General features: G+C 36.7%; 1 protein-coding gene across 1 annotated transcript; it reads right to left on the bottom strand.

Annotated features, from left to right (window-relative positions):
* Positions 1 to 12,605: 12,605 nt before the first annotated feature.
* On the bottom strand, positions 12,606 to 15,832 carry LOC107670704 (POU domain, class 4, transcription factor 2-like). Its single transcript, XM_016463400.1, has 2 exons — positions 15,088 to 15,832; positions 12,606 to 14,780 (listed from the first exon to the last, which is right to left on the bottom strand). Exons 1-2 carry the CDS (start codon positions 15,298 to 15,300, stop codon positions 13,842 to 13,844), a joined length of 1,152 nt encoding a protein of 383 aa, XP_016318886.1. The 5' UTR covers positions 15,301 to 15,832; the 3' UTR covers positions 12,606 to 13,841.
* Between the last annotated feature and the right edge of the window lie 1,626 nt (positions 15,833 to 17,458).

Genomic DNA, 17,458 nt, shown 5'->3' with positions numbered 1-17,458 from the left:
ACCTGCGTTCGCCTCTCGTTATTTACACTACATGTACGAATCGGTGGGCGGGGCTAAACAGGCAGTGATGTAGAAGCAGGCTTTGATCTTCTTCTGCGGCGGCGGTGTTTAGCTACACTGTTACATAATAGAGAGGCACATTCCACAAGTGGCAGACTGGCTTCAATATAAGCTGTTTTTAGACTAACAAGAAAGTTTTGAGCAATTACAAGATTACAAGATGTTTTTATAGTACAATGACCTCTTATATGTCACAAGATCAAGGGAATTTTGGTTTCTCAGTTCATGACCCCTTTAAATGCAACACCCACATCTCAAAATCCAATCAATAACTTATGCAGAGAATCAAGTCCAATCCTACATTTTTCTTTTTCGATAATCCATTACTCTTCATTGTACATCACAATACAGAACAAAAATAAAAAATCTGTCACTGCTTACGTTCAACAGCGACTTTTTTAATCCGTTATCTCTGAACAAATATCTCACAATCAAGTTAATTACACAATCAGTGAAGATTAACACAGGCTTAAACAGGTCATTCAGTTACACTTTACAATAAGGTTTAACATTAGTTAACTATATAAGTTAATGTGAACTAACAATGATAAAAACTTCTAAAGCATGTATTAAGGTTAATGCTACTTTTAACATTTACAAATATATTATTACATTTAAAAGCTTTATCTGTTAATATTATTTAATTGACCTGAGCTAACATTAGATAACAATGAAAAGTTGAATTTTTATTAATTTTATTCGTTTTTTTTATACCCATTAACAAAGATGAATATATACTGTAACAATTGTATTACTTATGGTTAGTCTATGCATTAACTAATGCTAACTAAAGGGACCTTATTGTAAAGTGTTACCAGTAATTCTTTAATACATCAGTTATCTGATACCTTAATAATCTATAATTAACACTTGATTAACAGTAACAAACATACCTAACGTCAGTAACTTAATGGAAATACTAAAGTGACTAACGGAACAGATGAACTGATGCTGCAGTATGTCTTTGCCCCATGGGCTATACTGCTCCTCTCCCAGCGGACGCTTCTGTTTAAGTAATAGAGAGAGCAGAGCTTACCTTTCTTTGGGTTGCTCATTGTATCATCCTGCCAATTCATAATTAATGATTGCTGTTTTTTCTGCCCTGAAATTAAGTACTGTTTATTGTGAGAAACAATAACAAAGTGGTGCTTAATTGTGTTCATAAAAACGTAATTTATTGTGGTTTTGGATGATGGTTTGCTCAAGTATTTGTTATGTATCCTTTGGCAGAGACTTTATATTCAAAGTGACTCTCTGGAGCACCTTGCTGTCTTTTTCAAAGGCATGATGGTATGTTCAATCCTCCAGTATTTGTGTTGCCAGCTTAGACTTGTTGACTGCTAAGCTACCAACACTTCCTCTGTAAACAGTGTCATTTTTTTTCCAGAAATATATTTTACAGTGCCAAAGACAACAAAGTTCATATATCTTCATATTGATATTAAAAATGCAGAAGATGTTCTCATTTCAACTTACTTCTCAGTGTAATTCATTAATTGTATGTGAGGCAATGAGACAGAATTGTAAACGAGCGTGTCTCTAAGATAGCTGCCTACATGCCATTTTCTTGCCGTAACAACTTTTTTCTTTCTTCATTTTTCTTCCTCGGAAAATGGGTCCTTTTCTTGGGGACTCGTGTCCTCAGGCACTTGCTTGGCACAGGGTAAAAGAAGTGGCGACATACGTTCATGTAAGTGGGCCATAGTAGCAGATGGGACACTGATTGCTCTGTTGTTTACAGCTGTTTGTGTCCCTTCACGTGACTCAAATTCGCAGCAAAACAAGGCAATGTTGCACCCGAGTGCAAAAATTATTTGTGGCCCCCATTATGAAGTGGGCCAAGTGCTCCAAACTGTAATGGTCCTTTGGCAAAATTATATTTTTTTCATTTGAAGATTGTTAGTGTGGTATTGCAGCAGATAAAATGACTTAATAATGACTTTAAAGCGACACTTTAATTCTCAAAGACCATTTTTGTAGAAACCTACATGACAGAATATACCAAATGTTTATGATTTATTTTCAAGGACTAACAATCTTCATGATTGTCAGTTGCTCCAAAACATGTCATGATACCACAAAACTCTCCCTGACTACAACTCAGCAGCACAAGCATTGGTAGCCCGCAGCCATCAGTTGATGTATTTCGAACAGTAATCAGCCTTTTATAAAGATACTTTGGAGACCGTTACTGCTACAAGGATGTAATTCAGTATAAAACACTTCATTTTTATTTTTTTTCTTCTGTCTTTTCGAAGTGTTAAAAAGACTCATTTTTAAATGCATTTAATGCATTAGATGATATACCGCAATGAAGCAATGTATTTGTGGAATTGAAAAAAATGTAATTGTTTGCTTAGTTTACATTTAATTGTAGTATATATTTAAAGCAATGATTTGCATGTAATTTAGGAATGATTAAGCTGTCCTCGATACAAATTTATTAAGTGTTAACAATTGTAACATGCCTCACCAGTACATATCCTGATTTAACTGTAAGTTAGAAGTATAGATATATATGATAAAAATAAATAATGAATAAATAAATAAATAAATAAATAAATTCAAGACACAATTAAATCTATGATGTGAAAAATGTAGGCAAATCCTTGCTGTGTTCAGTGTTAGCGTGCAAGATTACAAGATGTTTTTATAGTACAATGACCTCTTATATGTCACAAGATCAAGGGAATTTTGGTTTCTCAGTTCATGACCCCTTTAAATGCAACACCCACATCTCAAAATCCAATCAATAACTTATGCAGAGAATCAAGTCCAATCCTACATTTTTCTTTTTCGATAATCCATTACTCTTCATTGTACATCACAATACAGAACAAAAATAAAAAATCTGTCACTGCTTACGTTCAACAGCGACTTTTTTAATCCGTTATCTCTGAACAAATATCTCACAATCAAGTTAATTACACAATCAGTGAAGATTAACACAGGCTTAAACAGGTCATTCAGTTACACTTTACAATAAGGTTTAACATTAGTTAACTATATAAGTTAATGTGAACTAACAATGATAAAAACTTCTAAAGCATGTATTAAGGTTAATGCTACTTTTAACATTTACAAATATATTATTACATTTAAAAGCTTTATCTGTTAATATTATTTAATTGACCTGAGCTAACATTAGATAACAATGAAAAGTTGAATTTTTATTAATTTTATTCGTTTTTTTTATACCCATTAACAAAGATGAATATATACTGTAACAATTGTATTACTTATGGTTAGTCTATGCATTAACTAATGCTAACTAAAGGGACCTTATTGTAAAGTGTTACCAGTAATTCTTTAATACATCAGTTATCTGATACCTTAATAATCTATAATTAACACTTGATTAACAGTAACAAACATACCTAACGTCAGTAACTTAATGGAAATACTAAAGTGACTAACGGAACAGATGAACTGATGCTGCAGTATGTCTTTGCCCCATGGGCTATACTGCTCCTCTCCCAGCGGACGCTTCTGTTTAAGTAATAGAGAGAGCAGAGCTTACCTTTCTTTGGGTTGCTCATTGTATCATCCTGCCAATTCATAATTAATGATTGCTGTTTTTTCTGCCCTGAAATTAAGTACTGTTTATTGTGAGAAACAATAACAAAGTGGTGCTTAATTGTGTTCATAAAAACGTAATTTATTGTGGTTTTGGATGATGGTTTGCTCAAGTATTTGTTATGTATCCTTTGGCAGAGACTTTATATTCAAAGTGACTCTCTGGAGCACCTTGCTGTCTTTTTCAAAGGCATGATGGTATGTTCAATCCTCCAGTATTTGTGTTGCCAGCTTAGACTTGTTGACTGCTAAGCTACCAACACTTCCTCTGTAAACAGTGTCATTTTTTTTCCAGAAATATATTTTACAGTGCCAAAGACAACAAAGTTCATATATCTTCATATTGATATTAAAAATGCAGAAGATGTTCTCATTTCAACTTACTTCTCAGTGTAATTCATTAATTGTATGTGAGGCAATGAGACAGAATTGTAAACGAGCGTGTCTCTAAGATAGCTGCCTACATGCCATTTTCTTGCCGTAACAACTTTTTTCTTTCTTCATTTTTCTTCCTCGGAAAATGGGTCCTTTTCTTGGGGACTCGTGTCCTCAGGCACTTGCTTGGCACAGGGTAAAAGAAGTGGCGACATACGTTCATGTAAGTGGGCCATAGTAGCAGATGGGACACTGATTGCTCTGTTGTTTACAGCTGTTTGTGTCCCTTCACGTGACTCAAATTCGCAGCAAAACAAGGCAATGTTGCACCCGAGTGCAAAAATTATTTGTGGCCCCCATTATGAAGTGGGCCAAGTGCTCCAAACTGTAATGGTCCTTTGGCAAAATTATATTTTTTTCATTTGAAGATTGTTAGTGTGGTATTGCAGCAGATAAAATGACTTAATAATGACTTTAAAGCGACACTTTAATTCTCAAAGACCATTTTTGTAGAAACCTACATGACAGAATATACCAAATGTTTATGATTTATTTTCAAGGACTAACAATCTTCATGATTGTCAGTTGCTCCAAAACATGTCATGATACCACAAAACTCTCCCTGACTACAACTCAGCAGCACAAGCATTGGTAGCCCGCAGCCATCAGTTGATGTATTTCGAACAGTAATCAGCCTTTTATAAAGATACTTTGGAGACCGTTACTGCTACAAGGATGTAATTCAGTATAAAACACTTCATTTTTATTTTTTTTCTTCTGTCTTTTCGAAGTGTTAAAAAGACTCATTTTTAAATGCATTTAATGCATTAGATGATATACCGCAATGAAGCAATGTATTTGTGGAATTGAAAAAAATGTAATTGTTTGCTTAGTTTACATTTAATTGTAGTATATATTTAAAGCAATGATTTGCATGTAATTTAGGAATGATTAAGCTGTCCTCGATACAAATTTATTAAGTGTTAACAATTGTAACATGCCTCACCAGTACATATCCTGATTTAACTGTAAGTTAGAAGTATAGATATATATGATAAAAATAAATAATGAATAAATAAATAAATAAATTCAAGACACAATTAAATCTATGATGTGAAAAATGTAGGCAAATCCTTGTTGTGTTCAGTGTTAGCGTGCATTGTGGTGTAAGTAAACAAATTGCATTCTGGCACAATAATAAGCTGCCTCAAGTATTGAGATTAGTTTATTTTTAATTACATTCCAAACCTTTTGTTCCCAAACACCTGTCAAAGAGCATTGAGCACTGTAGTAGCTCTTTGCTACAATAAAATTTTCTTTAAAGGTTCTTTACACATAGTAACAGTTCTAGTCGGATCCATATCGTCCTGAAGAACCCTTTTATGCTCAAATGGTTCTTTGTTTAGATTTGAGGTTGTTTTTTATTTTTCTATTTTTTTTGTAACAGTCAAAAACTTCTTTCAAAGACATCCAACTACACCAACTGTCAACACACTCTTAACAGGTACATGATATCCTTCTTAAAATGTCTATAAATTAAGTTTCAAATTATAAATTGTTACCAATCATGTCTTTTTTCTCTGTTCAGTTATTTTTTTTATAACAGAACAAACAAGTGTGAGCAGCTCTGTTCAGTTGAGGATGCTTCTTATCTCCAATAAGCAAGTAAGCGACAAACATAGTGAATTTATGATCCATAATGTAAGAGTTTTTTTATTATTATTATTTGGGTTTATGCATAAACATGCCCAATCACAAAAACATTAAAAAGCTATTCCATTACTTTTTACATTGTGAAGGGCTCACATACTGTCCATTCACAATGTCTGCTGTTTTGTGTTTGTTGCTGTTGTAAAACTCTAATAGAGACTACAAAATATTATAAGACCAGATAAATAGAGGGCTAAAAGCATAATTTTAATAAATAAAGTTAATGAAAATAAAGTTATTAAAAAGTTGTTTTTTATAACATCATTAAGGTATAGTTTGTACGTTCAAAGCAAAATAAATAAATAAAAAGCAATTATTGTTAAACTTCCAAAGTCTTTTATAGTTACATAGTTATGCTTTCAAAGCATTATGGAACCTTATAAAAAGTCTTCTATTTAGCACCAGAAAGGGTTCTGCTATTGTTACAAGCTGAAGAATCCTAATTTGATACTATTTAGAACCATTCTTCTTAACAGTGTACCATTGCATTGCTGCTTTAAAATAAGAATTATTATTATTATTATTATTATTATTATTATGCAAAATAAATAAATAAAAAGCAATTATTGTTAAACTTCCAAAGTCTTTTATAGTTACATAGTTATGCTTTCAAAGCATTATGGAACCTTATAAAAAGTCTTCTATTTAGCACCAGAAAGGGTTCTGCTATTGTTACAAGCTGAAGAATCCTAATTTGATACTATTTAGAACCATTCTTCTTAACAGTGTACCATTGCATTGCTGCTTTAAAATAAGAATTATTATTATTATTATTATTATTATTATTATACACCTATTTTAAGTGTGACGCTTCCAGTTTCCACAAAGAGCTGCAGTGTTGTACCTTAGGCTACAGTTAGTGAATGGTGGCATGTTTTCCTTCCGTATTCTGTAGTCAGCATTTCCAGCATCTGTGATTAGTGATGTGAGCAGTGAAAGAAAAAAAGGGGAGGGGCGGCTGGGGTACAATAAAGCCTAGCTAATGGGTAGCCAGGTAAACCTCTACTGGACATCTCATTAGTGAAGAGAGGGAACAGACAAAAAAGTGAAAGCTCTTTAAACCGGGCAGCTCTCTCTTTCTTCTCTCTTTCTCTATGTCTGTTTCATTGGCCCAGATCTCTGCACTCTTAGCTTGAATAAAACACACCCCCAGTGTCGAAAACAATTACATCACTTGAGGGTGTGACATTACAATGGGACTCTATGATAACGTGGAGGAATTAAAGCTCGCTAAATTGAACTGAATAAAGGAATTGAACAACTTATAATAGTTTGTATCTAAATGGTATGCACAGATATACAACAAGTGCAAATATATAGAATTACAACATAAAACAAGAGGAAAAGGTGACAAACGTATTTATTTATTTATTTTTAATAGACACATTTCATAAGCGAAAGATGCGAAATGCGTTTGGTCTATTGGGCAAAACTGTATTTAAAAGTAACTTTTTTTTTTTTTTTCAAAATCCCTATAAGATTTTTGGAAAACTGCATGATTTTATATTTTGAACGTGGTTTTAGAAAATAAGACAACATTTAGATATCTGCGCTCTTCACTTTCAGTGTGACAAAGCGTTATTAGTGATTAGAACGATTCCGAGCTAATCAAAGCAATGGAATAAAGAGACAAAATAATGGGATAAACACATTAATAGGGGCCACGCCTGATATTTCACAAATGCTTATATAACGTTTCGTTGGGTGCATTACATGTATGCATAATGCAATATAGTAAAAAATGCTTTAAAGACGTTTTAGGTTTTTATGCGCACTCCATCGAAGTCATTTAGCACATTCTGCCTGTGGTCTGTCGCTGTAGCCCCGGGCCTCTGGCGCTTGGCCGGGCGTCGTGTCATCACACCAACTGGGTTTTTGATGAGAACCTGACCCCAGCGCCTCATCTCTCACCGCTGTCTCATTGCTTTTATTTACATATGTCTTTAGCATTCTAATTATGCGCTTTATTGCTTTAGCCTGGAGGAGTCCACGGAAGCAACGAAGGGACGCTCGAGTTTTTAACTAATAATAAGGAGCCGTTAAATCCCACCCACGGGCAGACAGCACCCGGCACATGCCTAATTATGGACGACAGATCATGATAAGGAACACATTACCTATTGACAATGTGCGAAATATACAGTGACTTTTTAGGAGGTCAACTATTTCTAGGAGAAATCATAGAGGAGGGGATATGTGGCGCCTTATCTGAAGACTTTTTTTCTTTTTAAGTGTATAAAGCCTATGCCTTTTAACAGTTGTAGTTATATACGTGTATGAGAAATAAAAGACAGTATATGAAGAGTTCAGATGCAAAAGCCTCTAAGTGCCGCTTGAAATGTGCTTCTAAGATGAGCATTTATATCAGGCTCCTACTGTTTACGTTCAGTTATTTCACTTTAATGGCAATGAAAAGAACCTATTCATTCACAACCTACACATAGAAGCCTGATAAAAATGCTCGTTTTAGAAGAAAATTTCAAGCGGCACTTAGAGGCTTTTGCATCTGAACTCTTAATATATACAATGTACAGTGCGAAATGTTTTCTATTGAATTGGCACGACTTTTAGAATGTATGCTATAGGCCTATGTGTTTAAAGGGTGTTTTTCTTAATTACTTATGAATGCAATTTATGATTTAGATCGTAAATCGGTTATATTGCGTGTTAGAACTTACTTCACCTGCCAGAACCCAATTAGCCATACATGATTTTGTGATATCCTCATAATTTTACTTACCAATGCGAAAAATTAGATGCGATTTCCTGCTAAATGCCTGTCTTGTTGACTACAGCGCGTACACTAACATGACTTTCAGATTGAAAACAATGGTGTATCCTGCGTAATGCTCAGGGAACCATACATCATTCAGTCTAGGAGGAAGAGAAAACTTTTAAACGATCCTTTACGCTTTGCAGAATTTTATAAAATAGCATCAATAACAGGGCGCAGAGTCTTTTAATGAGCTCTCAACTTTAAAGACTTGAAGGATATTAACAAGCTACTTGACAAATGGTGCTTAGAAGCACATTAAAGACGCGGCTAATGGGGCGCATAATGACGGCTAATTTTCGATCAGATATAAATTAGAGCCCCCAACAGTTATTTGCCTTAAGGACTTTATGTAAATGATTCTGTTCTGTATAAACTGAGGACAGAGGGGTGAGGGAGAGAGAGAGAGAGAGAGAGAGAGAGAGAGAGAGAGAGAGAGAGAGAGAGAGAGAGAGAGAGAGATGTAAAAACAGGGTAGAGAGAGAGAGAGAGAGAGAGAGAGAGAGAGAGAGACAGTCCTTGCGGGTATGATGAATAGATCTGCAGCGGAGCACGGCTGTCAAACCTCAATGAACACACACATCCAGCAGACAGCTCTACCACCTTCTCATTATTGCCAAATGCGCGATCTACTGCGACTTGCTCATTTGGAACGGCGCAACAGCGTCTGAGAATAAGAGAACGCAACGTGATAAAATCCTAAATGAATTTCATGGCGAGCAGGAAGAAAATCAGAACTGGGCGAGAATCATACAGGCTCATCCTAGACTCTTTAATATTTAATCACCATAGGCCTCTTTTGAAGACACAAATTTCAACAGTATGCCACAATCTATGGGGTGTACTTACAGCGTATAAGGATAGTAAACTGATTTTGCTTTAAATAAGAATGGTGTTCTGTTCAGTCATTGTGTGCATTTGTTGATTAGGCGCTTTAGAAAATTGTATTTATTCACCTGACGCACCGTAAAATGAATCGCTTCAGAAACGATGGAAAGGAAATTATTGTAATATTTTGTTTTGTTAAAACAAACCTAACCCAAAATTTGGCCATTGAGCTGTTTGATAGATTGTATCAAATTCATGGTTTTATGAAAATAAAGCCTCAGGCTAATGATGTGTCGACTGGCAAATATTATATTTCGTTACATTTTGAAATGTGTGTGTGTCTATATATAGGCTATACATACATATATATTATAATACTTTGTTACAAGCTTGTGTGCTTAAATATTTATTTGGGTACCCTTTAAATTCTTTTTAGCATGAGTTAAAATGTAATTCGCTGCATAGTGAACAATACAAAGGGCATAAAGGTCAACGTAAAGACTAAAATAAAACTTAACTTGTAGACGTCTGCAAGTCTGTAAATAATTGACGTTTCGTTGTTTTTGGCATAGAGCAGGTAACAATAATTATGATAACAGGTAGGCTAAATATTGTGAGACGAGACAGACCTGTACTAAATCTAAACCTATTAATAACTGTTTTTTTTTTTTTTTAGAAGTAGCCTAGTATTGGCTTCTAAGTAGTTTTACTCACTGTAGTATTGTTTTTCATTTTTATTATTACACTAATATTATTTATCAATAGTTTCAAAGCATTAAGGTCTGTATTATGGTTTTATTATTCTAGATTTTGTATCTCGCTCATTATCATCACAGTTATTGGTTTTCCCATTTAATCAGATATGTGTATAACACCATATCGCCTTTGGCCAATGTTATTTTACACGTGTGTGTGGGAGAGAGAGAGACAAGTTCAAGACATTGTGAATTTGTGTATTCGTTCATGTATTAGTGATTTGTTTTGATCAAGATGTTTTATTATTATTACACATCTGTGAAACTATCCCGTTTCAAACTATTTAATTTCGCATATAATTCCTTATATTTTCCACAGGTATAGCAAAATTATTATTTATTATTATTATTATTAATTATATATTTACAGTTATACCAATAATGCCCGTGGAAGAAAAAAATCTAAATACAATGGACATTAGTGACAATACAATAAATGTTCAAGTACTAAATAAGGGGCTCCAACACGTCAGAGGCCTGTGGTTTGTCTTAACGTGCTTTGATGGCAGACACTTGGGGTAAATGTACAGTTAAAATATTCTATTCGTAGGTCCCCAGGCGGAGCACCGACAGTCCCTGGCTTCATTAAAATTTCATCACTATCCCTATGAAAGGGGGGAAATGTTCAGGGGAAAGAGAAAGAAAACAGAAGACCTAATTATAACAAAGGAAAACAGTGTGACCACCATGGTTTTTAAAGCATGAGAATCACATGTATGCGATACCGCTAACGGGTCAGTGCCCTCTCTTGGATCAGTCTATTAAAGGAAGGTAGAATAAATTGACACATTCGCTTTTCTTTGGAAATATTGGAAGTTAAGCGCACCAGTGTATGTATGCATGCTCCTATATTTTAGTCTTCATCCTGAATGATTTGTGTTTAAAAAAATCCATCGATAATTTTCGCACCTATATCTGAAAGTTGAGTAGGGGGTAGCTCGCTCGGGATAGGCCGTTTCGTCCATGAGTGTCAAGCAACGAAATTCATTTCCATTCCCTACGAGCGTCTCCACGTCCAGCCCTCCCCTACCGACTGTAATTAACAGCTCCACTTAATGATTACTTACTTAGTGCTAGTAATTATCTGATTTTCATAATTCCATGTGTAATTTAATAATTCGTTCATATTATCGTGTTAAGTGATCAGCTCGTTTAGTAGATTTGATGTCCTCCTTTGAAGCAGGTTAGAATTGATGAGAACTTTAGGGTCTATTCAGTCAGTGAGCTTCTTAAAATTAACCAAGACACCAAGTTATAAATTGAATGCTGATATGATTGCTATAAGGCTTTACACTTTATATAAATTATTGCTGAGCCAACGGAATTGATTGGCCTGCGAAATAACTCTTAAAAACATCGAGGTTTTGGCATTAATCACGCATTTGTACAGATAAATAAATATAAATGTTAACTACATACTTTCCGAGTGTTTTTCCCAGTAGCTAAAATAATTGCATAATGTTTTGGAAATTTGTTATGTTTCAAAGGCGTTCAAAAATATTATTAAAATCATAATAATAAAATATTCACAATTTTGCGAAAATATTCATATTGCATTCTTGGTTTTCACAAGAACAAAACGAAATGCAAATTGCATTCATCATCTGTTAAATCCCTTTGAAAACCAGCAGAAAACATCAATGGCAAAAACCTCCTCTATTCAGGCGGCTGTCCGTGGTGCTGAAAGCAATGGTATGCCTAGAATGCCTTGACATGCGCCGCTACTGAGATGACACTCCCGTCTCTTTTTTATTATTTTTTTTTTACTTTTCATACGGCCTAACAGTGAACTGAGTCAGTCTTCAAAGGGCTGCCTATGTCGGCAGAAGAACGAGAACCATCGACTGTGGATTTAAATGGAGCCCGGCACGTTGGCAGGCGAGGTGTTTTTCTGGCGGCCTGACATCTGGCAGCGCTGTGCTCGAGGGACCTCCCCAGATCTCTATAGACTTCATGATTAGACTCTAATAGAATATTAGCATTTGCTCTCAGGTAGGCTTCTAAGGGCTGCGAATGCTAGCAGTAGTAAGCCGTTCGTGGAAATACCAAGCGTAGCTCTACAGCTCAAGAATGTCAAAACGTCTTTTTTTAGGCAAACAGCAAGATACTAATCTAATCAGAGTACCCGTTTGTTTCTTGCAAGAGAAATAAGAAAAATTGCAAATCGGTGTTAAAGACACGTGTAATACACACAGTGAGCAATATAAGATGGAGGCAAACGTTTCAATTATGTTTAACAGTCCATGAAATGTGTCCATGAAAACGTCAGACGTTTGAAAACTCTGTTTAGGCCTTTGAATATAAATGAACCCATTGAGAACGTTCAATAAAATGTTAAAATGTTGTTCTTTAATGAAACACATAGTTCAATTCAATTATCAAATAGTAACTTAAATATACATTGATGTAATAAATTAATGAATTGATCCGACAATTAAACCTAAAGCAACAGACATTACAGTTACCGCAGCTAAAACAGCAATACAGCAAATACCTGTACGGATATTTTATGTGTATGTCCAAATGAGATATTTACATTTTACGTGAATGCTTCCATGAAACTCATCCTTTTCATTAAGAAAACATTACTAAACATGGTGAATTTAACAAGCAACGACTCCATAATTATACGCGTATATTTATACAAATAAATAAGCAGATAACATACATGAAAATAATTTCAAAGAAAATGTTCTCATATATCTCTCGATTGTGCCTTTTTGAAACATTAGAAGAACGAAAGAAAAAAATAAAATAAAAGTGGCCTGTTTCAAGCAGTTTCCCCGTTTGCAGATGGCCACGTTTTCCTTGTTGTCTCAATATGATTTTCTCAAGCAAAAACGTGGAGGGAATCCCAATAAATATGTAATGAAGTAAACATTACCTCACATGAGAAATAGTTCATAAGAAATATAGCCACGTTAGAGCGCAGGCGTATTGCAACAGATATTTGGCTGAACAAATCCCATTACTAAAAACAGTTGAACCTCTCTTCGTGTTCAGTATATCCAATATGTTCTATTTGAGTAGCTAAGAGGTCAGTTATAGCAAATATGCCTTCAAAAGAAAAATATGGATATTCTTATCGCCCATTGTCTAATTGTAGGCTAGGGTTATCATTATTAAAATCACAGAAGTGGAATTAAGAAGACGACAGGCAAAATTATGCATGTAAAAGCTAAATCAAAAATTTACAAGGAGCTGTTTGGTTATCTAATAATGTTGCAGAATCGTTCGTGGACTTAATTCGTGATGTCCTCTTTTTTTTAATCTAATGAACCCTGAATTAACAGCAGATTGAAGCGTGACATGCTGAGAACGAAATATTTCAAAAGAAAAACACTGACAAGACACTGTCACCCTTTTGACCTGAAGTACTTTCCCCCTCTCAGTTTATAATGATTATTGGTGTTGTGATACAGAACACTTTCTGGTAAACGACTAAAATACGCTATTCAGCGTCAGGCAGGCTGTCGGATTGAGTCTTGCTCCTCTGATGTAGAAAGTGTGCTAAAATAAGTGAGGAAAAACGAATGGTCTTACTTGATCAGTCAAACGATCCTTTAAATGATTCCACATCCCCTTTGCGTAATACGTGACAGTGATTTGGTATTTTCAAATGTCTCTTTTGAATGTCATGAAATTCTGGTTCAATACACAAGTTATTGATGATTGAAAAAGGTGTGAGATAAGAAATATTTTACAAATCGTCTCTAAACAGTTTTAAGAGTCTCTCGACACGTCGCGTTGGTCTTCTGGTCGAGCTAGATGCAGGCCGAGTATTTCATGCGTTTTTGTTTCTGCCTCTGGTTGCAAAACCAAACCCGCACTACGTTCTTTTTGAGGTCCAGCTTCTCTGCGATTGCTGCGATTTTCTCTGAGGATGGACGCGGCTGAATAGCAAAATAAGCTTCGAGGGACCTTTTCTCGGGGGCCGCGATGGAGGTCCGCTTCCTTTTCTTCTCGGCCCCGTTGAAGAGCTCGGGCTTGTTGAGTTTCTCCCGGTGTGACCTTTCAGCCTCCTCCAGCCAGGCTTGCAGGATGGGCTTCAGGGCGATCATGTTGTTGTGGGACAACGTCAGCGATTCAAACCGGCAGATGGTACTCTGGCTTAAAGAGCCTACGCCGGGAATCTTCAGGTTGGCCAGCGCTGACCCTACATCCGCTTGGGTCACGCCGAGTTTGATCCGACGCTGTTTAAAGCGCTCAGCGAATGCCTCCAAGTCCCTGGGATCTGCGTCCACGTCGCTCATGCAGCCCATGTGTGATGGCAGCCCATGGACGTGAGCCATGTTGATGGCAGCTTGGTGCATGTGGTTCATGCCTGCCATGTGAGCGGGGTGCGCAGGCGTGGAGACCACCGAGCCGTCTGGCCCAGCCATGGTTCCAGCAAGTGCCAGTCCTGGGGTGATGTGATCCAGCAGGTCGCCCTCCAGTGCCTGGTGCGGCTGGTGGTGGTGGTGATGGTGGTGGTGGTGGTGATGGCTCCCCAGAGCTGACGGGTGCGAGATGGGCATGGACGACGACGAGGAGGAAGACGAGGTGCACGGAAGCGTGTTCATGGTGTGGTAGGTTGCGTCCGGCTTGAAGGGGCTGTGATGAGGAGGGTGATGATGGCTTTTGGTCTGCGAGACTATATCCACCGCCGCCAGAGCTTCCGCGCGGGCCAACAAACTCTCATCCAATCCGCCGAATATATTGCTCTGCAATTGCAAATAGAATGCACACATAACTGTCAGCAGGGAATTCGCGCTCCACTCCGTGCTTTTAAAACATTTCCAGCATGTAAAAAAAAAAAAGAAATCCTGAAAAAGAACACACAAAACAAGACACATGCAACATCCCAGGTCATAAAAATTAATACGAAAGGCAAACCCGGCTGAATACATAAGTTGGGAGGGGAAAATGGAGGTGTTGGGTGATTTGCTGTGCAGACATGAAAAAAACATCAAGCAGAAAAAGTGGGCTGTCAAAATGTGCCTTTAAGCAGTGATTATGCAGAATACGTACCGGTGGGGTTGGGAGACATGCTCGGCGCATCGCCTCCGAGCCGCCGTTACTGATCGTGCTGCTGTGTCTGGACGTCGAGCAGGAGGACGAGGGCACGTTGGAAGTCAAAGTGGAAGAGGAGGACGCAGAATGCAAACTGGAGTATTTGGGCTCGGCCAGACTGGTGTGAGGCATGGCGAACGCCTGCTTGTTGTTCAGAGACATCATCATCATATTTGCGACCGAGCCTCGGCGAGTTCCTTTTAATAACTTAAGACTCCGCCTTCTTCTTCTTCTTCGACTGGAGTTCAAGCCTAGTCGCTGCGCGGAAGTCTCAAGTCTCTGGCGTTGCAACGAACGTGAAGAAGAGGATGATGCACCAAGTCTCTTGATAGCTCATCTAGTGGTCTGAGAGAACGGTCTCCTGATCGCTCCGTCGCGCGCCGTGGCTAGAGACGTGCCGCGAGCACCAGTAAGCCATGCAACCTGTCGGTGAACTCCTTCAAAGATCACGTAAACTCTTGCCAGAATGCTCCGCAGAAATTGTCCTCCGCCTTTACAAAATATCGTACATTTGTCACAGCGGAAGCTGATGTCTTTGGTGAGTTTGTCTTTGCGCACGCTTTTAAAACGAGTGCAAAAAGTTTCTTCTCTCGTCTCTTCCTGCCAGTCTCCAGAAAGACAATATCGCTCGTTAAACTTTATCCCGATTCTTGCTGAATTTGATTATGAGATAAAGGTGACAGTCGACTACATTCAATGCTGCGGGGACTCGATCTGTCTGTGCTCTAAGGCGAAGGGCAGGCTGCGTCTCTCTCTCTCTCTCTCTTGCTCACCCATTCTCGCACTCCCTCTCCTCTTACACACTCTCTCGGCTGTACCTGAAAAACCTTTCATGATTTATTATTCTTCATTAGCCACAGCGCCGCTGGGGACTCTGCGCATGGGCAGTTGCAATGACTGGAACTGGTATTGTGTGATACTTCAATAAAGTTATTGAGGAAACCACCCTGGTTAAAGGAATAAAATAATAGCAGAATTGTATTCTTAAGTTAAATATTTCATATTTCAGTGTTTGGAAATGCATTTCTCCACAAAACACACGTTGTTTGTATATGTTGCCCAGACTTGCACTTGTAATTATTTTGTAACGTTTATGTAGGCTACAAGACCAAACTTTCACGATGATACAAAAAATATTAGAAAGATTCGGTGCTATGTAATTCGTAATTGGAAGCTTGGTCGGAGAAGCGTGGATGAATATGAAGAAATCACCACAGACAACTCCATCATCTGCTGTCCCTGTTGGGTGAAATAAATCAGAGTAAAACGCACGACTATCATTCCATTATAGCGCGGTAATTTTATATACCGACACGCATTAAACAAATTATGTCGTGAAATGGAGAAATATTGAATTTAAATGTAATTTATATTTGTTCGACAGTCATTCAGTAATTAACCTGCTTTGATTTTATTTAGAACAAAAAAAATCTACTTCGTGTTGACGAATTTATTAGTTTTCCCGGTTATTGAAATAATAAATAGGAAAGCCATTTGAGTTATCATTGAGCGTGTATTATGAATTTGATGTCTCAACGGAACAGGCTATACACTGTGTGAAGTATTTCATTAATGTCACAGAAAAGCAGATTTTTTACAACTCTTTAGGATTTAATTGCAAACCCAATACAATTATATACTCGTCGCAGCGGGCTATTATCATATCTTCGTTCTAATTAGACTACTTCATCAGTGATTTAATTAAAAACCTTTAATCATGTTCTAATTAACAAGGCTAGTCTAATTTGTTTAATCTATTCGAGTCCATTGGATGGGGTAATTGATGCATCATAGCGACCGACTAACCTCGCATGTAAAAGTGCACAGCTAACATGAGATCCAAATTTTAACTTGAGCTAAAAACATTCTAATGCATTACATTTATTAAAATGTTCCAAGCAGTAATTACAATTTATAGTTTAACAATAATGAGTTAATATCTGTCAAATATACGCCACATGCAAAACATTTTGTGGAGACATACTTGTATATAGCTAATAAATATGCCAGTATGTATCTGTTTGTCTTAACTGATTGTTTGTCATCAAATTTATACTAATTAGGAAATTAAATTAGAGTAAGTGCTGCATCATGTCTCTGTTGAAAAAAACGCACCATGCACTTTGGCTATATAACAAGAAATAATCGGACTTAAATCAACCAAAAATGTATAAATGGCGAAATAAATAAAAATATATAAACAGGAAGAAAAAAAATCTCCGTTTCGGATGTTTATAAATACCTAGTGTCACGGATTCTTATGTTTGTACGTCGTCGTGAAATCTGTCCCATGGAAATCACAACATTTTTTGCCGGTGCTGCAGAAGCC

This window comes from Sinocyclocheilus anshuiensis, unplaced genomic scaffold, assembly GCF_001515605.1.
Source record: "Sinocyclocheilus anshuiensis isolate Anshui unplaced genomic scaffold, SAMN03320099.WGS_v1.1 scaffold145, whole genome shotgun sequence".
Taxonomy (NCBI): domain Eukaryota; kingdom Metazoa; phylum Chordata; class Actinopteri; order Cypriniformes; family Cyprinidae; genus Sinocyclocheilus; species Sinocyclocheilus anshuiensis.
The sequence above is the reverse complement of the archived record's forward strand: the minus strand, read 5'-3'. Positions and strand labels throughout refer to the sequence as shown.

Bases quoted from the DNA above. Each gene is read 5' to 3' on its own strand.
- LOC107670704 (XM_016463400.1), bottom strand. From the start codon at position 15,300: ATGATGATGATGTCTCTGAACAACAAGCAGGCGTTCGCCATGCCTCAC. The intron at 14,781-15,087 runs GTACGTATTCTG...TTGCAATTGCAG, and splicing joins CATGTCTCCCAACCCCACCG to AGCAATATATTCGGCGGATT.